We start from the raw sequence: 21,979 nt of genomic DNA on the forward strand, positions 1-21,979 counted from the left end.
AACTCGACCTATTTACACAAATCTGAACATCCTTTTCTTGGAGTCTTTGACCACATCTTTTACTTTGTCGGACAAATCGGAATTACCTCCTACCGGAAGTCTGAAGTGGACAATGAATAAAGGAATACCCATCATTCATCAAATAAGTACTTCTAGCAAGAAAATAGAGAATGAAGTCTATCTGCATCAAGTTTTGTCAAAAAGAAGAATACTCTTCTAAAATTAACTTCATTGGTTTAAGCAGAACGCATCTTCCCAAGTTAAAACTCTATATGTTGCACAGTGGTAGTACTTTTTTCTCTTTTGGTACTCCTCTCTTATTTATTTTCACCTTCCCCTTTTTTTTTCCCTCTCTCTCTCTCTCTCTCTTTTCTTTTTCTTTATCAACCTGTCTTTTTTTTCACCTCTTTTTTTAAGACACCTTTTTGGGCGTTTCGTTGTTTAATTCCAGCATTTCGTTTGAATAGTGTGTGTGTACTTTGTATTATAACCATTCTTTTTCCCCCACTTTTTCTTTTATTTGTTTCCCAAGAAATATATAAAGAATAAAACGAAATACCTTCTTGACTAAACTTCGAACCAACTATTCCTTTTTCTTCTCTCCTCCCCTTCTTCCCTCTTTCCTCTCTTCTGTTACACACTTTACACTAACCATATAAAAAAAGAGTTTTTGTAAGATATACTTTCTTTTTTTAACTGAAAAAAAAAGAGAGAATATTTATATAAACCCATTCCTTTCCTTTAAAAAAAACTTTATCATAATAATGAGTTTAAATACCGTTATTGCATTTGCACTTTTGTTAAAAAAGGTATGTTTGATACTCCTATTTTCTTTTTCTTTTTTGCTTTGATTCTATATATCACAGACAATTAAAAAAAAACTCGTTTTAATAGATTACCCGAAAAGGATCCATGAGAAGAAAGAACTTTCAACAACGAATGAAAACCAAAAGACAAACGACTGACAACTCAAAATCAGTGCACAAAGATGATCCTACTACTTCTACAAGTTCATGTTCTGACAGTGAACTTGAAGAAGAAGAATATGAATTTGTTCAAAACCATCATAAATCATCTGTCATCATTTCGCCACCCTCTATCAAATCTCACAGTCAAATCAAAGCAGCTTTAAGATCTTCCTTGTTGCTGGCCGAAGACGACACGACATCCATCAACAAGTCGAGTTCTATTATTGAAAATGATTATGACATGAAACAAAAACATCATGATGAGTTACAAGTAAGTCTTGTGTTTTAGGGTTTATTATTCACATGTCTCTTTAAGATTGAACAAAGGCTTGCTTCTTCCTTGTCTTTATTGTCCAGTTCAACACCAAGTGAGTATTGATATGTGCTATGACCTATATCTGACCAATGAATAGATGTACTTGTACGTGATTTTGCTTATCCGGTCGATTCTCCATTGCATTACGGTCAACATTCCAAGTTGGAAAACCATTCGACAGTTTCTTTATCCTCTCCAGACTTTACGGGTAGAGATGCTCGAGCATTATTTGATTTCACACCAGAGACAGAATATGAAATAGGTCTTAAAGCTGGACAATCCATTTGGGTTCAATATCGCCAGTGTCCTGTAAAGTATACAAAATGTCGTGCGAATTGTATTACTTATCTTATTTTATTAGGGTTGGCTTATTGCGGACGTACAGGATGAAACTGGTTTGATTCCTGAATCTTATGTGGAATTTATTTAACATCTTATAAAACACCAATTGACTCTGTGTATGTATATGTATGTATTATATATATATATATATATGTGTGTGTGTGTGTGTGCGTGTGTATATGTGTCTTTTCTTTAACATGCACATTAAAACCATTTGTTATCATAATCTTTAATACTTGAACTTAAAAAAAGTAGTTGTTAATCTTTAATATAATATATACATACATTCTTTCTCTTACCTTCTTCTCCTCATCTCCTCTTTTTCTCCCTTTTTCATGATTAATTGTCATTCTTGGCAAAAGAAAAATAGCATTGTATTATCTTTTTTTTTTTCTGTATATAGTTCAAGTTTAGATAGGACATGATGATCTTACCCAAAAAAAAGAAAGTCAGGCCAATTGCCTTTTATTGGCATTGTAGCATGTTTATTTAAATATCAAAATTCGTTTTATTCTTTGAGGAGTAAAAAAAAAAATTGTCATACGCTCGTGCTTCAACGTATAGTTTATGTAGTCAATGTATGACTGTAACAACATATTGCCTTTGCAGTAGAAGAAATTATATCTTATGCTATCATATTGGTCTAAAACTCTTGTCATACAGTATCATTTTGTTATGTAAGCAACAAAGAATAAGTTAATGCCCTTTCTTCTTTCTTCTTTTTTGTTGTTAGTCCTTCAATAATGCTCAATTTTATGACATTTGCTGTAATGAACTCAATACGAGCTTGAGGAGCTTTAATTTGCATGAATTTTGTTTAGGGGGAGAAAATCACACGACGAAGCTATGGGATGCACTAAATTGCACTAGCAACGAAACAAGTCACTAGGCTCATTCCCTCTTTTCTTTCTATTATGATAGACCAACTATACCTCTCTGCTGAAAAAGACATATCCTTTCAATACAATACTGTTCTTATTGTGATAGACCCTTCACAGCAACCTTTGGAACTTCAGGACGGTATTTCTAAACTTATTAGTTATGCTCCTCTTCGAAATCTCGTCAGTGAAAGTTCTATGGACGACGACGAACATAACTCGACTGAATACAAGTGGCATGTCAAGTAAAGTAAATAATTGCATGGTCTGATATTCACCATCTCTAGTTTTATTCATGATATCACTTTGAGAGAAAGAGAATATCGTTCTGCAAGCAATTACAGCAATTATCATGATAGCGTCGGTGGAGATCAAAAGTTCGAAGTCCAAGTTAGATACAACCGAAAAATTGATGGTATATATATAGATAGATGTGCACATACGATAGCTAACAACATCCCAAGCTTTTCGAGCATTAGGCAGATTGTTGGGAAGCACAAGGGATTACATGATATTAACAGGAATTCATGGTGATCTCGTCAATTTTAGCGAACAAGCCCAATTTGACACTCAAGGGTAAATAAGATGTACAAACCGCAGTTTATTGATACAATCCAGCGTTATGATTGATTGCAGTCGAGGAGGCGTGATGCTTCCCAAGATAGTTTATTTCTTGCTGAATAACATGGCTTTAATGGGCTTGAATATGCTTCAGTTATATACAGAAGATACATTTGAAATTGAAGGTGAACCGCTATTTGGTTATCTTCGAGGAAAATACACAGCAAGAGAGCTTTCTTTGATTGATGACTATGCGTTTGACTTGTATGTTCTAGAGTAAGAATTTGTATTGACTATCTGTATCTAGAGGAATTGAAGTGATTCCATGTATTCAAACACTAGGCCATATGGGCCAGGTACTTCAATGGCAGCACTATGCGCATTTACGAGATAATACTGAAGTTTTATTGGCCGAGTCAGAACCTACATATGACTTTATAGAGAAGATGGTCCTGGCTGCTTCTGGACCTTTTCGATCAAAGCGCATTCATATTGGCATGGATGAGGCACATGGCGTAGGTGAAGGAAGATACAGACAATTGTTTGGATACCATAAAGACTCTACACAAATTTTTGTAGATCATTTACAAAGAGTCAATGAAATTTGTGTACGGAATGGTTTGCAGCCCATGATTTGGTCTGATAGTAAGACATTTTTTACTCATAGATTTCTCGTATTCAATCCTTTTATAGTGTTGTTTTGTTTGGCTGTCCAGAATAATTCTTTACAAGGCTATTATGACGAATCAAACAATCCTGCAGCAAGCACACCTGAATTCACTGAAAAGATGCCCGACAATCTCAAACTTGTCTTTTGGGACTATTATCATACAACACCTGACATTTACTCACAAAAGATCCAGCAACACCGACAAATGGGATGTCAGGATCCTTGGATTGCTACTTCTGTCTGGACTTGGAGCCGATTATGGGCTGCTTTGCCTTTTACATTTGAATCTGTTCGAGCAAGTGTGATAGCAGCAAAAAATAAGGAAGATGGTGTAAGAAATACGTTTATTACTACTTGGGGAGATGAAGGAAATGAATGTGATGTGTAAGTCGAATCCTTAAGAAACAATATATATTTACCCCCCCCCTCTCTCCTCTCTCTCTCTATTCTAGGCTTTCTGCTTTACCAGCTTTGTTTTATTATGCTCAACATGGATACACAGACCAAGAAGAAGTTGATATTCCAATGTTGAAAAGAGATTTTGGTAATCAAAAGCAATATCCTTTTTTATCTTGAAATTGACCTTGCTGATAGAAGGAATATGTGGAGCAAGCTTTGATGACTGGGTTTTTGCTTCAAAGGTTTGCTGTCTGTGTTTGCCCTTGTTTTTAACTTGCTTGACTAGATTGACGATGTACCCGGAGGTACGCCTATCAATTCAAGATCTAATTTTGCTAGCAACATGAGTAAATGGTTGCTTTGGGAAGGTAAATTTTGCTCCGTACAACTTATTCTAATTGATCCACAGACCCGTTTTTGAGCTTTCTTTCGCCTCAATACAACGACGAAGATTTAGAGACACATTACCAGATGATTAACAATCATTTATCAACTGCTATCTCTGAAAAACAGGCGTCTCATCCACTCAATCAACGTCTTGAACTTCCTTGTCGCATTGCTAAGGTCCTGAGTCTCAAATCACATTTACGCAAACATTGTATTGCACTTTATAAAAAGCGTGATTATGCCCAACTTTATAATGTGGCTCATACCCGGCTCCAAAGCTTACGTCAAGAAGTGGATGGACTATGGAAATGCCATCGATCCATGTGGCTAAAGACGTACAAACCTTTTGGCTGGGAAGTTGTTGAACAGCGTTATGGTGGATTAAGAGCTCGCCTAGAGACTATGTTTGATCGAATTGTAGCCCATATAGAATATATGCAACAAGAGCATGTCGAAGAGGAAGATGAAGATGAACAAGATGAACGAGCTAAAATACCAGAGTTTGAAGTAGATTTAGAATGCCTTTATTATGGTGTCAAGACAAACTTGCTCTTAGACCATGCTCGCGTTGTCACTCCTTCTCGTCCTGGATAATATATATTACAGAAAATCCCTGTTCATGTTTGCCTCTTTTCTTGACAAGATGACTTGCATTTTCTCAATAGACAAATAAAGTGTGTCTTGTTGAATAAATATGATACGTGCTATTGCTTTTTCAATACTGAACTGCTTTTCGTGTTCATCAAGAGACAATAAAGAATCAACAAATTCGTCTAACGTAGATTCTTTTTTTGGCTGTTGAATAATAGCACAATCTTTGTCAACCTTGATCTGTTTAGAAATACTCCATCGAGGATCTCTTAATGAAATGTCTTGTTCTAGCATAAATGTCTTGTTGTTTTGATTGTACTGAGCGTGGGTATCATTGATTTGAATAAGCAAAGTAAACATTTCTTTGTCCTGTCTGTATAGCACAACATTATCTTCTACAACAAAGAATTGAGAGCGAATGTCCTGGTGATAAAGAAGCATTTCTTGAGTAGATATACTGCATTTAAGTTTATCCCGCAATCGACGCAATAGGTAGAATTGTGCGTCAGACAGTAATTGTTGTCGATGCTGTTCATTTCTGATAGAAATAGAATAACCTTGCAAGTGCCTAATGATGTCCTTGAATACCTCTGGATCACGCTCAACACAAATTGGGGGTGATTCACCAAGAGAAGTGTGGGGAGATAGTAGGGATTGTTTTAGAAATCCAGTAAAGTAATTATAGGGACCATCTATACATACTTTTAAGCACTTTCTTTTTGTTATTTATTTATTTGACAGCCATGTATACCTTTATCAAACAACTCCCATCTTACACGAAACGTTGTACCACCAATATTGAGATAAACAAACTGGCTCAAGGATCTTATGAGCTTATTGAGGCCATAGTAATGAGCATCACTTAACATATCTTGTTGCTGATATTCGTCTTTTGCGATAACTGGGTATCCTCTTAAATGGCGTGCAATAAACTCAAATGTATCTCTGCTTCTATCTATGTGAAGAACACGCGTGGTTTTATTCTTGATAAGCTGTCGAGTAAAGAAGTTGTTGGGTCCATCTGAAATCAAGGACTTCCAACTGAGATAAAAAGGTTTTCCACTGACATTGATAGTAAATGCTGTATCTAGATTGAATGCACTTGTGTCTTGTAACTGTCTGTCTGTCTTCATCAATGATCAAGAAAGGATGAAAAAGCAACTCAGACTTTCTATTTATTTTTACTTTTCTTCTTAATGACCAACATACAACAAGAGGTTTGTCATTGTTATTTCAAGCTTGATCTTAACCACACGTTTTAGCAAGTGGAGCATTTCAAGAACAAGATCTTGTTGACTGAACTAAAAAAGTTTGAGGTAATACATACTAGTATGCTGTCAATATTAAGTTGTTTTTCTAGTATGACATAAATACGTCCTCTGTAAGCTATGTATTGTATATCAAATGTAGTTCTTAACTTGCTCCAGATACCAGTGCAAGCCCTTGTTAAGGAAGCAATACAATTGAAGCATAAAAAAGTAAAAGAGTTTATGTCTGCATCATCTATAACATCTGTTCAAGATATCAAACAACAAATAAAACAAGATGAACAAGATCTGGTAGACAAAAGAGCATTGGTAGAGAGTAAAGTAGTCTACTATGTCAAGGTATTTGCCCATACAAGAGAAAAGAGCATTGACAAGGAATAGACAGTACTTAACATTCTTGATGTGACATGGTCTGTTATTGAGCAATTCAAGTACAAAGCAGAAAAAGACAAAAACATTCAATTCGACAATTATTATACTTCACTTGTAGATACACTGCTTATCAAAGTCAAGTAAGAAACAACATGACAGCCACTGTATTAACTGGTCTATAGGATATTACATACAAGCGTTCTTATGAACACATATCAAGGCCAAGAATTTATCACTGCATTAGAATCACTCAAGTAAGTTCAAGACAGATAACAACAGGCATTAATTATAAACAAGGAATTTATTGGAAGACAGATACATGGAAGCACAAACCACATTGGAATATATAACAAAACAATTAACAGAATACAATGATATTGGGCCTGAATTCAAGACATTATCCACAGCATATCATGGGTTACTCTATAAAATACAGGCCGCAAAGGATGATATTGAGAGAATGAAAAGAAACTAATATTTGCCTTGAATAAATCGAACGATCATTTTAGCTTTTGATTCTTCATAGTCTTGTATTAAGTTGATATTGGAACAAAGACTGCAAAAAGTGTAAGAGATTATGGAATAAATATTATACAACTTACATTTGTAAGAATTGCTCCAATTTTTGTCTTCTTTCTTCAATCACTTTGTCTGAAAATCGATTCGTAAAGATCTTGCCTGGTAAATTAGGAACTTTAATTTCATAGTCATTTTCTTCTAGCTTGAACTTGAGTGATTCGAATTTGCTATATCTTCTTCTGACACTGGACTGCTTGAATTGAAAGATAGGACTGTTTGTTCTGCAAATAATTTCATAGTCTGTGTACATGCCAAATCCAGTACCTGTAACATGTCAGTGTTCAATTAGATTTATCAAAGTAGCCTTACCATGTGTCTGAGGAGCTCTTACTTCAATCTCAAGGTAAGAGTCAGGAAGGCATTTGGTTTCTTCAATAGGAGCAGTGGTAGTGATAAGTGTGGAAGTCTTCATTTGTATGATAACAAGAAAAAAAAGAGAGAGAAGCTAAAGACCTGCTTTGTTTTTATATGAAATTGGTTTATTTGTTTATCAAATGTTTTTGTTCTTGGTTTTCTTTCTTTCTTTAGTGTTTCATGAACTGATCATAGGAAGAGCCGATTTCTTCCAACATGTGTGAGGTAAGGACAGATCTACCATACTTTTCAAAAGATAACTTGGAACTGGTTCTAGAAATCCAACAAGCACCCCAACTAGCATACATGGCAATGTCCTTGGAAGCGATTTCATTCGAATGACTAGATAAATTAGTTTCTCCTTATTTTTAAATGTCCATACCTCCATACGCCATCTTCATAAGCTTTTCCCCAAGCTAAAAAAGCCGCAATGGCTCCCGAAAGAATATCCCCTGACCGCCCATTCGTTTGAGACCACCTTCAGTATCACATTTTAAGACTGAGATAAACAAAGATGCATAAATAAAATATATACAAATATGTAGATAAATACACACAAACCTTCGCTGCCATTGGTGATACAGTCCTCAGAACCTTTTTGGACAACAGTGAGACCACCAAACGATTGAGCGAGTTTTTTTGCAGCTTCTTCGCCTGAACCTTCTACACCCTATGCATAGTATAAGCATGGTTTTTAATGATGCTGGTCATTACCATTTTTTCACATAGACGTTTGAACTCGACTACATTGGGAGTCAAGACGGCTTTTTGATAGCCCTGAACAGCTTCGGGATGTTGTTGAACAAGATAGAGTCCGTCTGCATCAATGACGATAGCCATGTTCTGCTTGCGTGCACGCTGAATCAAGTGTCGTGTTGTTTCCTGCATGACTTCGTCTCTGGAAAGGCCTGGTCCGACAACCAACACATGGAGTCTTGAGAATACACTTGAAACACGATCAACAATCTTATCGATACTTAAATCAGCTTCTAGCTTTTCTTTTGTACGCATATAGGGATGAACAATCAAGTCTATTATGGAAGCATGAATATTTGTTTGTTTGTTTATTTTATAGCATACCTGGTGAATAACCCTATAATAAGAAAAATAGGTTATATATATACATTATATAGATATCACTTGCCTTGATCACTGTGCCTGCACCAGGCTCACAAAATATATGACAGAGGTCTACACCCTTCATGAAAGAATGTTATTATTTTATGCAGAAGAAAAAAGTGACTTACCACTTTCATGGAAGCAATGCCGCTAAAGAAAGGTGCGCCGGTGTAGCTAAATAAGACGAAAAGAATGTTTAGAAGATCATAATAAACATGCAGAATAATTCCTTCTTTCTTTCTCTTACTCTTCTGAGCCACCCACAACACCTATTCGGCCTAAAAAAAAGATTTAGTTATCTCGTCAACCCAACTGAGCTCACTTGACTTGCCTGCTTGTCCTTTATGCATTTTTCCAGAAAGTGGGGGAACAAGTTGTCTTACTTTATTGATATCTGGTAATTTTGGCATATTGAATGAAAATACAAAAAGGATAAAAAATGACTTGGAAGGGTTTTTGTATACACAAAAAAAAAAGAGAAACACGTCGTTGTTTCGTCACTGCATGTTTGGTGGTTTACTTTTGCTGTTTATAAAAAAAAAATAGACGGAATTTGATAAGATACCGTCACGTCTTTTCTGGAAACATTACTCTTCGTATGTGCACCATCTATCTGTTAAAGCTGCATCCTCATTAACCAGTGAAGAAAGAAGACCAATGGGTATGTGATCTATAGAGCAACTGAATAATAAATGCGATGTATTAATTTTAATATTATGTATTGAAATAGAGACGTCAATGTTGCATCAAGTATTAGAAGTAATTTAAATGATTATGCAAGACAAGGGCAAGGTATTAATCTCAAACCCTCTGAGCTTGTAAAAGGATCGAAATGACCAAAAAACCCTGAAATGCTCCTTTATGCGAGTAATTCTCACTACACATTTTCACGAGTGAAATAAGTACGTGCGGCTTGGAGTACGGTAACTCATTTAAAGTCAGTCTGAAATAGATGCAAAGAAAGGTAGAATTTTCTTTTCCTGTAAAGAGTGATTTACACATGGCAAATACATAAGTATCAGATTTCTCTATAAACAAACATGCAGTCTTTCCTCCTCTTTGAGACACTGAGTTTGAATACGAAATGCCATTCTGCAATTCGAGAAAAGGACTTTCTTTTTTTTTCCTTTCTTTATAGCACTCAATGTCAAATGAACTTGTTCATATTAAACAATTAGGAGACAAATATTTTGTGTTTAATGTAAAAGGTAAGAGAGAGATAAAAATAGGTTCATAGTCTGAAAGAATATTAGACGTTGAAAAGTTGCGTTGTCAGTATCGAATTGTAGGATCGCTGCAAGGCACCTTGCCTCAATTTCCTCTTCAAAACACTTTTTATGGTTTACCGTTACTTTTATTGCCTGAAGAAGTATGTTTGCTCGTGAAAAAAGACTTTGCTACTGTGGACAACAAAATATCTGAAACACTGAGGTCTATGGTATTCGAGTATTTTTGGTCAAAAGGTTTTTATCTTACCAGTGGAATCAAGTTTGGTGGTGATTTCTTACTTTATCCCGGTGATCCTATGTGTGTCCATAGTGAGTACATCGTACAAACTGTTGATTCGGAAGAGGAAATTGCTTCACTAGAGCTTGTCGGAATGGGTAGACTGGCTACCAATGTTAAAAAAACCTTTGTGTTGGCGTCAATCATGAATGAAATGATGACATATTATTCAATTGAGTGGGCGGGATTCTGAATTTAAGCCAATCAACAAAGCATCCAATTTCTCACGCATTAAACAATAAAAGCAACCAATTTCGTTTTTCTTTATTTTCTTTACAATTCTTTCCTTTTTTTTTTCAACAAAAAACAACTCGCAGCTTCATTTCAACATGGCTGAAATAAGAAAAAGAAGACTGAGAAAGGTGAATGACAGTGACATGAAACATGCTAAAGACGATGCCTATTCAAAGGGCAAGACCTTGGACGGAACAGGTACTTTAATTGGCTTATATACTCAAATATCTCATGAAAATCATCAATAGTCTTTCAAGTTCCTGTGACTCGAGACATGCTTCAATCGCTGTTGGACCCCAAAGAATCGAAAACTTTCTTTGATTTGCTTATTCTGTCTATTCTGTCTATTAAACTCGCGCTCTTGTTTATCCTACCCACTACTTGGTCTAAACATGTCTTTCTTGTTCTGTTTTTGTTTTGGCGTTTAGCTTATAACCTTGGTTTGGGCCTTTTGCTCAAGTATCAAAGCGAAAAACATGGTTTAGTCAAATGGTTCAAACACTACAAGCTCGATCAAAATAGTTGGATACAGCATCAACTTAGTTTAAAGATGAACCCAGACAACTACAGTTTCAAACAAGAACCTGTTGAATACAACACCTGGCTTTTGTTTAGACAATTAGTGGACCTTATTCTTATGAATGACTTTGTTGCCTATATATGCTTTGCTTGTGTCTGGTTTAACCCTGTTCAATCAACCTTTTACTTGATGGATCTTAAATTGCTCAAATGGGTTGCCGGTCTGTTCCTAATTTTATTCAATATCTGGGTCAAGCTAGATGCTCAACGTGTAGTTAAGGACTTTGCTTGGTATTGGGGTGACTTCTTCTTTTTGATAGAACAATCATTGACGTTTGATGGTGTATTTGAAATGGCACCACATCCTATGTATTCAGTAGGATACATTGGCTACTATGGTATCTCTCTTATTTGTGCAAGCTATACTGTTCTGTTTGTCAGTATTGCTGCTCATATGATGCAAATGGCTTTCTTGGTGTTCGTTGAAACCCCACATATTGAAAAGATTTACAACCCTCCTCAAGCTAAAAAAAGACTACCTCTTGCTTCTGCTTCTTTGGATGAAGATGTCGCTACTTCTTTAGCTAAATCTATTTACAACAACCGCCGACATACACATCTTTATCATTTTCGCCGCGATATGATTGTCTTTAAGAATTTTGATTTATGTCAATCCAACGATTTGGTGACCGCACTTTTAATGCTTTATGCTGCCATTACTCCATGGTTTATGAGCTCTAGATCAAGTGTTTTGTTTTCTATGGCTCAAGCTATTTTTTGGAGACTGTTTCATTCTGTTGGATTGGGTTTACTACTTCATTTCCAGTCTAAAAACAAATGGTTCACAAGGCACTTTGTTAAATGGGGAAGTGGGGCACAAGAAGCGTTTCAGAGTTGGAAAAGCATTTACAACCTGTCTTCCTGTATGGTTTACGTTTCGTTCATCACTTTATGTTTCAAGCTCTATACTTTGCCCGACGATTGGACATATGGTATGACCATATTAAGACATACACTGGGTATTGCATTTGTATGCTTGCACATCTGGACTTCGGTTTCTAGTTATGAAGTATTAGGCGATTTTGGCTGGTTCTATGGTGATTTCTTTGTGGATGATCATCCTACTCAATTATTATACACTGGTATTTACAGGTAAAAGAACACAATAACGGCCATAGCATACTCACTATTGCCTAGATTTCTTAATAACCCAGAAAAGATTATGGGTCATGCTGCTTTTTGGGGTTTTAGTTTAATAACAAACCATCCCTTTACATTTGGCTTAGCTCTGTTTTCACAAATCACCAATTCACTTTTATTACAGTTTGTCGAAAGGCCTCATATGGAGAAACTTTACGGTGATGAGATTAGAAAAGAAGCTGGTTTGACAAAAACATTACGTACTGCGGCTCAGCAGTTACCTATATCGCTACCAAAGCAAGTTCAAAATGAAATTGCTAAATTTGTTATTCAGCAACAGCAACAGGGTTCAACAAATAACCCCAAGGATAAAAACAATACAAGTCATCTTGTCAACGATGCCATCAACAAAGTTGAAGAGCTATTAGTAAATACTGTTGGAAAAACAGAAGCTGGTAAGTGAATGCCGCCTATTTTCTTTTATTTATTTGAAATTCTTGTTAGAATTAACCACGGCAGCCATTAATTTATTGGAAAAAGACAGTAATGCTCAAAGAAGTCGAAAAGGGTATCAAGTTAGATTCTCTCATGATCAACATACACTTCAACCTTACGACAATGTGTTTATTATGGGCGAGCGTATTCGTGTAGACTGGGTAGCACCTGCTGATCATGGACCCAAAGATTGGATAGGAATCTACAAAGTAAATGCTAATCCTAGCAAGGACACCACAACAATTAGTTCTCAAGGACGCTGGTATTGGACGAATGGCCATCCTGACGAAGAAAACGACCCCGATCTTGTCTTGTTTCCCCCTCAAATTCTTTCCAAAACAAAGGGCACTATCATATTTAAGGGAAATCAAAAACTACCATGGCAAGAAGGTATATTCGAATTTAGATATCATCATGATGGTAAGCACCGCGTGATGGTCAAGAGTCTTCCTTTCGAGATTATCGCTCCTCCTACACCTGATATCCATGATGAAGATGCAATCCAACTTTCTTTGTTGAAGCTTATTCAAAGTGTGCTTGATCATGACCCCGATAAGATTCCCATGTCTCCTATCGACGACTATGCTTATTTGACAGAAGTTGCTGCCAGGAAACTTTCTCATGTCATTAAACTGATGTTTGGCGTTGAGTTTGCATGGGAAGTGATTGTTGCCGATATGCGAGTGAGTCAATTGACGAAGCGTATTCAACATGCAGTAGATGCCTTATTGCCTTTCTCGGACCAAAGATTGGTACAGAAGCAGAAATCTGGCTCCAATATCTCATTGTTTTCTGTTTCTCCTACACAAAAAGGAAATGATGATATTGTGGCCATGACACTTCAGCAACAACAGCGTAATAGTAGTACTAGCCATCTTCATGACTATATTCATTAAAAAAACTCTTTCTTTCTTGTAATTGCTTAGAAAAACATTGATATCCCAAATGTCCTACACATTTGATAGGCAAACTAAAGCCTTTGAACAGTGTATAAGATATTTACGCTCAACATATCTGAAAAATCCAAACAATTATTTGAGCTATTAAGACATAGAGCACATGACCTAATCCGGCTTCTAATTGCTCGGACTCACTCAGTTCATACGAATATATATATTGAATTAACCCCCCCTCTCTCTCTCTCTCTCTCTCTTTTAAGAGAACAAAGGCAAAGAAAAGAGGCATGCGAGGAGAGGGTGCTAATCTAATGGTTTTTTATGTTTGTCTGTAACCAGAGAAGGAAGGGAGACAGTTGGTCAGTTGCTGGAATTAGCGGAGTTCCTGTAGTAGCACTCCACATAGAAGGAAGCAGACTACGAATCTTGGCTAGACAAAGGGCTTAGTCAAGAGGCACTTCTGCATTTTCTAAAACCACCTTAAGCAGTGTTCAAGAACGGTGACTGATTTTGGAGAGGCTCCTTGGTTAACTTTCTTAGTATCCTTTTGAAATTGAACGTCAGAAAGATTGTATAATAATTGAATGGTTCAGTTAGATTACCTTCCTTATGAATTGGAATCACTTGTGCGATTCGCCGACAGTGAGGTGTGTATGAACAATGCGAGTACAGGCCAAAAAAAAAAAAAAAAAAAAAAACAGAGCAGTAGAAGGCTCGCTTAGACTTATGGAAATTCAACAAAACAAAGCTAAAGCGACAAAAGAAATTATAGTGAAGCTCGTAAACATCAGAAACCTCTTGAACATAATGGGCTAATTTTTTTTCTAAGATTTTATTATTGCTTCGCATAAAGTTACCCTAATGGCACTCAAGAGACGAGCGTAATTCATACGGAGTTATATTATGCAATTATGCTGCAAATTAACTATAAAGGATAATATGAAAGGTATGCCACTGCTAACAAGAAGAATCATTCTCAAAAATATTTAGTTTCAAACTCAGCTAGCATTTATGCCGACATGTCAAGTATGCCATTTATACTCAAAAAAAATATTCTTTAAAAAAAAATAAAACCATTACTCTAAAATAAATCAGAAATATTTTTTGCAATGACAAAAGATAAAAAAGAAGTAAATCTCCAATTTTTCTGCTTAAAATTTTAAAAGAAGCTTGTTCTTCAATTTTTCTGTTCTAAAATAAAAAACGAATCTACCGGATAATAATCTTACTGTTTTAGTTTAAAGAAGAGATTACTGGTTGGTAGACTCGGTTTTTATCTTAAAACAGAGAAATCCAGAAACAAGCTTTTTTTTTAATTCAAGCGGAAGAACTAGAAATTCTCTACTTTTCATATTTTTTGTCATTACAGAAAATATTCTTGATTTAATTTACAAGAATAGTTTTATTTTAAAATGGCAGTTTTTATTATTTTTCAAAAAAATTTTTTTGAGTACACAATTGGCATACTTGTAATTTCGGTATACCTGTTGATATTTTTATTATTTTTGAAAATGCTTTTTTTTTTTTTTTTTTTTTTTTTTTGCAAGTCCTTCATACTGATCACGTGCCTGAGGCTTACGAGTTTTTACATAGGTCTTTTTTATCGCTACATCGTAAGGGACGGAAGAAAAATGTAATCGCTTACTCTGTGGTGTATGATCGCTATGGCCGCTATTATGGTTGTTCTGGTTGTTATGGTCAACTACACCCTTCCCTTGAATAAATTTTAGCAAATTCTAATCAAGCAAGTAGCAGTTAAAGCCCCTATTTTGAAAGCAACTGTCAGCCATCTGTAACGTCTTCGCCTCCCAAATGACAACACCAGTAATCTGAACTCTTTCTTAAATGCTTTTGATTATCAGTTCCTTGAACAAGTTCACTCTTACAGCAGAATGATTGCTACGACCATAACAACCAGAACAACCATAATAGCGGCCATAGCGATCATACACCACAGAGTAAGCGATTACATTTTTCTTCCGTCCCTTACGATGTAGCGATAAAAAAGACCTATGTAAAAACTCGTAAGCCTCAGGCACGTGATCAGTATGAAGGACTTGCAAAAAAAAAAAAAAAAAAAAAAAAAAGCATTTTCAAAAATAATAAAAATATCAACAGGTATACCGAAATTACAAGTATGCCAATTGTGTACTCAAAAAAATTTTTTTGAAAAATAATAAAAACTGCCATTTTAAAATAAAACTATTCTTGTAAATTAAATCAAGAATATTTTCTGTAATGACAAAAAATATGAAAAGTAGAGAATTTCTAGTTCTTCCGCTTGAATTAAAAAAAAAGCTTGTTTCTGGATTTCTCTGTTTTAAGATAAAAACCGAGTCTACCAACCAGTAATCTCTTCTTTAAACTAAAACAGTAAGATTATTATCCGGTAGATTCGTTTTTTATTTTAGAACAGAAAAATTGAAGAACAAGCTTCTTTTAAAATTTTAAGCAGAAAAATTGGAGATTTACTTCTTTTTTATCTTTTGTCATTGCAAAAAATATTTCTGATTTATTTTAGAGTAATGGTTTTATTTTTTTTAAAGAATATTTTTTTTTGAGTATAAATGGCATACTTGACATGTCGGCATAAATGCTAGCTGAGTTTGAAACTAAATATTTTGAGAATGATTCTTCTTGTTAGCAGTGGCATACCTTTCATATTATCCTTTATAGTTAATTTGCAGCATAATTGCATAATATAACTCCGTATGAATTACGCTCGTCTCTTGAGTGCCATTAGGGTAACTTTATGCGAAGCAATAATAAAATCTTAGAAAAAAAATTAGCCCATTATGTTCAAGAGGTTTCTGATGTTTACGAGCTTCACTATAATTTCTTTTGTCGCTTTAGCTTTGTTTTGTTGAATTTCCATAAGTCTAAGCGAGCCTTCTACTGCTCTGTTTTTTTTTTTTTTTTTTTTTTGGCCTGTACTCGCATTGTTCATACACACCTCACTGTCGGCGAATCGCACAAGTGATTCCAATTCATAAGGAAGGTAATCTAACTGAACCATTCAATTATTATACAATCTTTCTGACGTTCAATTTCAAAAGGATACTAAGAAAGTTAACCAAGGAGCCTCTCCAAAATCAGTCACCGTTCTTGAACACTGCTTAAGGTGGTTTTAGAAAATGCAGAAGTGCCTCTTGACTAAGCCCTTTGTCTAGCCAAGATTCGTAGTCTGCTTCCTTCTATGTGGAGTGCTACTACAGGAACTCCGCTAATTCCAGCAACTGACCAACTGTCTCCCTTCCTTCTCTGGTTACAGACAAACATAAAAAACCATTAGATTAGCACCCTCTCCTCGCATGCCTCTTTTCTTTGCCTTTGTTCTCTTAAAAGAGAGAGAGAGAGAGAGAGAGGGGGGTTAATTCAATATATATATTCGTATGAACTGAGTGAGTCCGAGCAATTAGAAGCCGGATTAGGTCATGTGCTTAGAAGGGCCTTTTACAATCTTTGTCGGCACACAATTATACCATCCGTAGCGACAAAAAATATAGTTTTTGCTTTTTAATTTCAAGGGAAACGAATTATATAAAGCATTCAATAAAATTATTTCGTAATTAAAAGAAACGAGAACAGGAGATCAAAAAATACACATTTTCTATAATTCTTTGCTAATTCTTGGTATTATTTGTTGTCTTTTTGTTCTGCTAAGGAATACGACTTAGTTATGTTGCGGCCATCCTCTGCTCAACTAAAGCGATTGAAACTCATTTTGGGACAATTGCCCCTGATCAATCTTTAGTGTCTTTTGGACATCATTCGCTAAGGTCAAGGGCTACCCAATCGAACTGCCTGTCCATTGTCCTTATTACAACAAGTTTGTTCTAGCAGTTGGTGAAGGCTCCTCAAAACCAGCGTGTACAATCAGCTACACCATCGTGCTTCTCAAACGCGAATCTTTTAAGGCATGTGCCTGGTTTGCAATTGTAATGTTATTTGAGTATCTTGATGGTCATTTTTGTACTTGGCATGTGGTTCCTGTATTATAGCAAGTGTATCAATCTCTAATTTCCTGTTGTCAACATCGAATCAATTTAGTATCTGTGCTTTACCATCAAGCTACTCTTTAAAAGAGTTATTGAATCGTACTGTACTTTTCTTTATAGTCCTTGATTTGGAATTGCTCATGAAAAAAGGGCACTTGTCATTTTTAGCATGCATACCTTTTTCACACTGGGTAGACAACTTCGATTCTTAATTTCTTGGTCAATACTGACTTAAATTTAGATATATTTATATCAATAGAGATATCTTTAATAGAGCATTGATATCCGTACATTTGATTTAAACATTTCTGCTTTTACAGTCAATGGGCTATCTGTACATCAATCTCCGATAGAAAAATTATTTCAGTTAGTCCGGTACGGAAGACAAGCCAAGACGAACAAAAAAATGTGTATAAAAATCCGATCATCTTAATTTTTTTTTCTCAACTCTTCTTTGGCCTTTCCATCATGTCATATATTTCATCACTCAATCTACTAGGGGACGATTCTCCTGTTCCCCTTTCTGAAGAAACACTTAGCGAAGAACTTGCTCTTTGGGCTAATGCACAATTCACGTTCGATACAAAGCCTGGTACAGCCATTCACGATGATTCATATAAAGAAAATATTTTTTCGACCTTTGCCAACTTGAATGATCACCTTAGTAATGATAAGAATCAACAGGAAGATTATATGATGAATACTTATTTAAATATACTACCTAACACAACTATCAACCCCTCTTTGCCAGCCTCTTCTTCTTTGCCTCGTATTGCTCCTGCACCTGCTCAACCACAACCACCACAATTTTTTTCTACACTTCCTGCCGCTCCCGCACCCAACTCAAAGAAACGCAAAGCGCCTTTAAAAGAAACTGAGGAAACAATTGATGAAGACAAAAGAAGACGCAATACAGCAGCGTCTGCTCGATTTCGTATGAAGAAGAAATTAAAAGAACAAGCACTTGAACGCACAGCTAAAGAGATGACAGCCAAGGCAGAGGCACTTGAAAAGCGAGTGCTTGAATTAGAAAAAGAAGCTCAATGGCTTCGTGCTTTAGTCATTGAAAAAGATCCTGCTTTAATCAAAAAAGATGAATAAACCATGTACACACACCATTGTAAAAAGAATAGCTTGTACAGATTATCTCTTATTGAACGAATTTTGCGTGATTTTCTTTCCAGTAATATTTGATTGGTTGATCTGTGAATTCCAATTGGTTCTAGTGATCCCGACAGTTTTTGTATACAACGAGGATTGCACCATCCATCCCAGCAATAGCCTAACTCTCTACATATGTGTATACAATGCAAGCAGTCTGTGCAACTTGATTGCTTGATTGGATCAATTTCTTGATTAGATGGTCTAATCTTTGAGATATAGATTTGGTTTTGATTGTATATATTTCCTACATGTATGAAGTATGCAAAGCTTATTTTGGAAAGCATGTGATTGTGTCACAAACATAAGCAAAGATTGTAAATGAAAACATTTGTTGTGAGATGAGGAGAGAATAGATATTAAATAAGAGGAATGGTAAGAACACAGAGAAAGTTCATTAGAACTTGTATAGGTTTTTATTTCTTTAAATGTTATCTTTCAATTGCTATAAAATGTCGAGGTATTTATACTTTTTCTTCTCGGTCAAAATATTGTTTTGGGGTTAGCTTCTTGACCATGGATTAATTTGTCAGATCAGGAACAGTTAAAAGAAATGCCTTTAGGGGAAGTTGTCAGCTCAGTCAATAGTACATGACCTGACCTGAACTTGAATAAACTATTACATATTTGTCAAATGCCAATACCAATGTATTTGTCAGCTCTAACTGTCACTTTATGAGGGCCATTAATAATAACAGAGTTACTAGTGTTGTGATGTAAGAGAGAAGATAAAGACAAAGAAGTCGATTAGAACTTGTATAGGTTTATTATCTAAAAGTATATATATATATATATCTATGATTTCGTTTTCTAGCTCTTCATTCTCTAGGTATTTATATATGAAGAGATGTCGGAGTAAGTAGTAGTAGAGTTCATGCAAATGGCTGAGTCTCTATTATCAAAGACTACTTTAAATTAATTAAATAATGTAAATTATGGATTTTGGTTATAAGTCTTGATCTATTAAAAGATACTTTGTCTTATTCAGTACAAGAGGTTCTTTTATGTCTATGTCTGATGTAAATTGATTATGATATATTTTAGTATGTAAATGAAGACATACTTAATGTCAGATCATCATATGCATATAGATTCTATATGTTCACAACAACTAGGTTCATATCTCTGACTATGAAGACGATGTAGTACTTCTAGTGGAATAAGTAAATGTCAGTGACTATAGACCATTGAAATTGTCATAGATGTGATTTAGTCTTTTGCTATGATCATCAATTATTGATCTATGCATATGAACTCATATATGTTCACAACAACATTGATTCAACTGAGTTTTCCAAACCAACTTGAGGGATGTCTTACTTGAGACATAACGATCGTCTTTAGAAATAACAAGTTTTTTTTATATCATATTAAGTTTTAATCTTACAGCAAAAAAAAAAAAAAAAAAAAAAAAAAAAAAAAAAAAAAAAAGTTTGATATTGGATTGGCAAAGTAAAAAAACATCTCAGAGCATTGTTGCATATTTTACTTTTACTTGTTATATATTGACTTTTATTGCTTATCTAAAATCATTTACTTGATTATCATTACAGTTCAAATGAATTTGTCTCGCATGAAGTACGTCAATTTTATTTATTTAATATCTTGATTCTTCTAACTCTTAGTGTAGACAATGGTTTTGCTTTGTTTCCATCATACACTGCTGTTAGCACCGGCTACTTTTTTAATTTAAGTTAGATATATTTGAGTATGATTGTTTTAATTCGAACAATAGATTAGGATTAAAAAAAAACTAATAGTGTATGAATTAAAAGCTCTTAGAACTAGTCAACTACCCATTGCTTTTAAATTGAATGATTATATTGTTTGATCACGGCACTTCATTTTACCGTAAATTATATATTCCGCTCATCATTAAAATAACATTTGATTGACTATATCTCTATAAACAAGTAACAAACAATACTACTTCTTAGACTCAGGCTTAAGGGAAATTACTAAAAGAAGTGTAAGACAAAAAAGAGCAGAGACTTTAGAGCAAACTTTGGACACATAACTTCAGCTTTTTTGTTTTCTATAAATATAACCAGCAATACTGCTGAATATGACAACTCCCTCTCTTTCCCTTTGTGTTTACCTTGAACGACGAGACCAACAAATAAAAGAGATAAACCAATAATTAACAACAGAAGACTGTAAAGACTATTGTAATTATAGAGAGATAGACACAAATAGAGAGATTATAACCTTAGGCACAGTTCCTTCAAAAGACAATGAAGATATATGTAAAATAAAATTTATAAAAAAAAGTTCGATTATTAAAGATTAATTTCTTGATATTTTTTATTCCTTCTAAAGTTCTTTAAGCTTTTATACTTTCTTTAGAATAAATTTCTACAAAGACAATTGCTTGTCATTAATCTAGAACAGATCAAACTTGCCCAAAAAGCAATTACGTTTGAAATGTCAAACAGGAGAACAATTAATACAATTAAATTATAAAATTCAACAGATTCAAACTGAGATGAACTGTCAAATACAATAAACAAAATAAAACAAAATAAAATACACAATTAAATCACAGCAACATATCATGAAACAAAATACGGAAGAAGTAGGACAAATAAGGAACCAAAAAAAAGTACAACAATTGAGACCCAGACCCAACAATTGACACACCGATCAGTAGTTTTGACTCGAATCTGATTGGGTCTGACAGAAGACAGAACCATTGGCTGAAATCTTTGGAACACCATTGTACCATCAGACCTAGACCAAATCACACCAAACTTTGTATGTACTTTAAGGAACATCAGAGACATGCACCATTCCAATTTGAAGATTTGTTAACATAATAGAATCACCAGAAAAACCGCGAAAGAGAACGAAGAAGCGAACCAAAACAAACATGCACACATGACACGTACCGCCCCCGAGCAAGGAGTTCTCTTTTAAAATTCAACCGCCGTATCCACCATTGAATACGCGTTTACTCTTGAGTTCACCCACCGTTGAAACTGTTCATTTGCTTGCGCCACCAGAACGTCAGGAACCATATGCTTCGCCTCACGATGAAACAACTTCAAACGATCACCATTTACTGCATGCTTCAAACGCAAACTGTTCTTCCCAGTAAGATGATAAGTACCAGACTTGCTGTTCACAGACAAAACAGTGTACGGACCCTCCCAACGGTCACCAAACTTCGAGTCTTGAACAGCCACCTTCAACAACACTTCTTCACCAACCTCAAAAGGTCTTCTAA

General features: G+C 35.0%; 9 protein-coding genes across 9 annotated transcripts; 6 read left to right on the top strand and 3 right to left on the bottom strand.

The window, feature by feature from the left end:
• The first annotated feature begins 356 nt into the window (after positions 1-356).
• Positions 357-1,832, top strand: B0P05DRAFT_523391 (uncharacterized protein). Its single transcript, XM_051576081.1, has 5 exons — positions 357-809; positions 895-1,239; positions 1,285-1,336; positions 1,382-1,593; positions 1,646-1,832. The coding sequence occupies exons 1-5, from the start codon at positions 765-767 to the stop codon at positions 1,712-1,714; spliced, it is 723 nt and encodes a 240-aa protein (XP_051439527.1). The 5' UTR covers positions 357-764; the 3' UTR covers positions 1,715-1,832.
• Positions 1,833-3,210: 1,378 nt separating this feature from the next.
• Positions 3,211-5,115, top strand: B0P05DRAFT_461226 (glycoside hydrolase superfamily; the record flags this gene model as incomplete). Its single annotated transcript, XM_051574060.1, has 7 exons — positions 3,211-3,329; positions 3,373-3,710; positions 3,759-4,119; positions 4,188-4,279; positions 4,330-4,376; positions 4,421-4,502; positions 4,544-5,115. The coding sequence occupies 7 exons, from the start codon at positions 3,211-3,213 to the stop codon at positions 5,113-5,115; spliced, it is 1,611 nt and encodes a 536-aa protein (XP_051439528.1).
• A 23-nt stretch (positions 5,116-5,138) lies between these two features.
• Positions 5,139-6,245, bottom strand: B0P05DRAFT_583063 (uncharacterized protein; the record flags this gene model as incomplete). Its single annotated transcript, XM_051582219.1, has 3 exons — positions 5,139-5,155; positions 5,223-5,804; positions 5,864-6,245. The coding sequence occupies 3 exons, from the start codon at positions 6,243-6,245 to the stop codon at positions 5,139-5,141; spliced, it is 981 nt and encodes a 326-aa protein (XP_051439529.1).
• Positions 6,246-6,308: 63 nt separating this feature from the next.
• Positions 6,309-7,227, top strand: B0P05DRAFT_583064 (HAUS augmin-like complex subunit 4-domain-containing protein; the record flags this gene model as incomplete). Its single annotated transcript, XM_051582220.1, has 7 exons — positions 6,309-6,329; positions 6,375-6,428; positions 6,473-6,493; positions 6,540-6,719; positions 6,762-6,892; positions 6,935-7,006; positions 7,050-7,227. 7 exons carry the CDS (start codon positions 6,309-6,311, stop codon positions 7,225-7,227), a joined length of 657 nt encoding a protein of 218 aa, XP_051439530.1.
• Positions 7,228-7,350: 123 nt separating this feature from the next.
• Positions 7,351-7,743, bottom strand: B0P05DRAFT_583065 (Phox homologous domain-containing protein; the record flags this gene model as incomplete). Its single annotated transcript, XM_051582221.1, has 2 exons — positions 7,351-7,595; positions 7,641-7,743. The coding sequence occupies 2 exons, from the start codon at positions 7,741-7,743 to the stop codon at positions 7,351-7,353; spliced, it is 348 nt and encodes a 115-aa protein (XP_051439531.1).
• A 112-nt stretch (positions 7,744-7,855) lies between these two features.
• Positions 7,856-9,154, bottom strand: B0P05DRAFT_576907 (Ribokinase-like protein; the record flags this gene model as incomplete). The annotated part of the gene is made up of 9 exons (XM_051581744.1): positions 7,856-7,922; positions 8,068-8,137; positions 8,161-8,184; positions 8,247-8,355; positions 8,469-8,765; positions 8,839-8,883; positions 8,933-8,978; positions 9,052-9,082; positions 9,136-9,154. 9 exons carry the CDS (start codon positions 9,152-9,154, stop codon positions 7,856-7,858), a joined length of 708 nt encoding a protein of 235 aa, XP_051439532.1.
• Positions 9,155-9,948: 794 nt separating this feature from the next.
• B0P05DRAFT_568055 (tRNA intron endonuclease) lies at positions 9,949-10,503 on the top strand (the record flags this gene model as incomplete). Its single annotated transcript, XM_051581170.1, has 2 exons — positions 9,949-10,012; positions 10,058-10,503. 2 exons carry the CDS (start codon positions 9,949-9,951, stop codon positions 10,501-10,503), a joined length of 510 nt encoding a protein of 169 aa, XP_051439533.1.
• Positions 10,504-10,639: 136 nt separating this feature from the next.
• On the top strand, positions 10,640-13,594 carry B0P05DRAFT_568056 (phospholipid methyltransferase-domain-containing protein; the record flags this gene model as incomplete). The annotated part of the gene is made up of 4 exons (XM_051581171.1): positions 10,640-10,742; positions 10,793-12,215; positions 12,261-12,658; positions 12,723-13,594. 4 exons carry the CDS (start codon positions 10,640-10,642, stop codon positions 13,592-13,594), a joined length of 2,796 nt encoding a protein of 931 aa, XP_051439534.1.
• Positions 13,595-18,050: 4,456 nt separating this feature from the next.
• B0P05DRAFT_523445 (uncharacterized protein) lies at positions 18,051-18,736 on the top strand. The gene has a single exon (XM_051576082.1). The coding sequence runs from the start codon at positions 18,061-18,063 to the stop codon at positions 18,691-18,693; it is 633 nt and encodes a 210-aa protein (XP_051439535.1). The 5' UTR covers positions 18,051-18,060; the 3' UTR covers positions 18,694-18,736.
• Positions 18,737-21,979: the final 3,243 nt, after the last annotated feature.

Source organism: Gilbertella persicaria (genome assembly GCF_025201335.1).
Source record: "Gilbertella persicaria strain CBS 190.32 chromosome Unknown B0P05scaffold_2, whole genome shotgun sequence".
NCBI classification, from domain to species: Eukaryota; Fungi; Mucoromycota; class Mucoromycetes; order Mucorales; family Choanephoraceae; genus Gilbertella; species Gilbertella persicaria.

Bases quoted from the DNA above. Each gene is read 5' to 3' on its own strand.
- B0P05DRAFT_523445 (XM_051576082.1), top strand. From the start codon at position 18,061: ATGTCATATATTTCATCACTCAATCTACTAGGGGACGATTCTCCTGTT.
- B0P05DRAFT_523391 (XM_051576081.1), top strand. From the start codon at position 765: ATGAGTTTAAATACCGTTATTGCATTTGCACTTTTGTTAAAAAAG. The intron at 1,240-1,284 runs GTAAGTCTTGTG...TGTCTCTTTAAG, and splicing joins AACATCATGATGAGTTACAA to ATTGAACAAAGGCTTGCTTC. The intron at 1,337-1,381 runs GTGAGTATTGAT...ACCAATGAATAG, and splicing joins ATTGTCCAGTTCAACACCAA to ATGTACTTGTACGTGATTTT.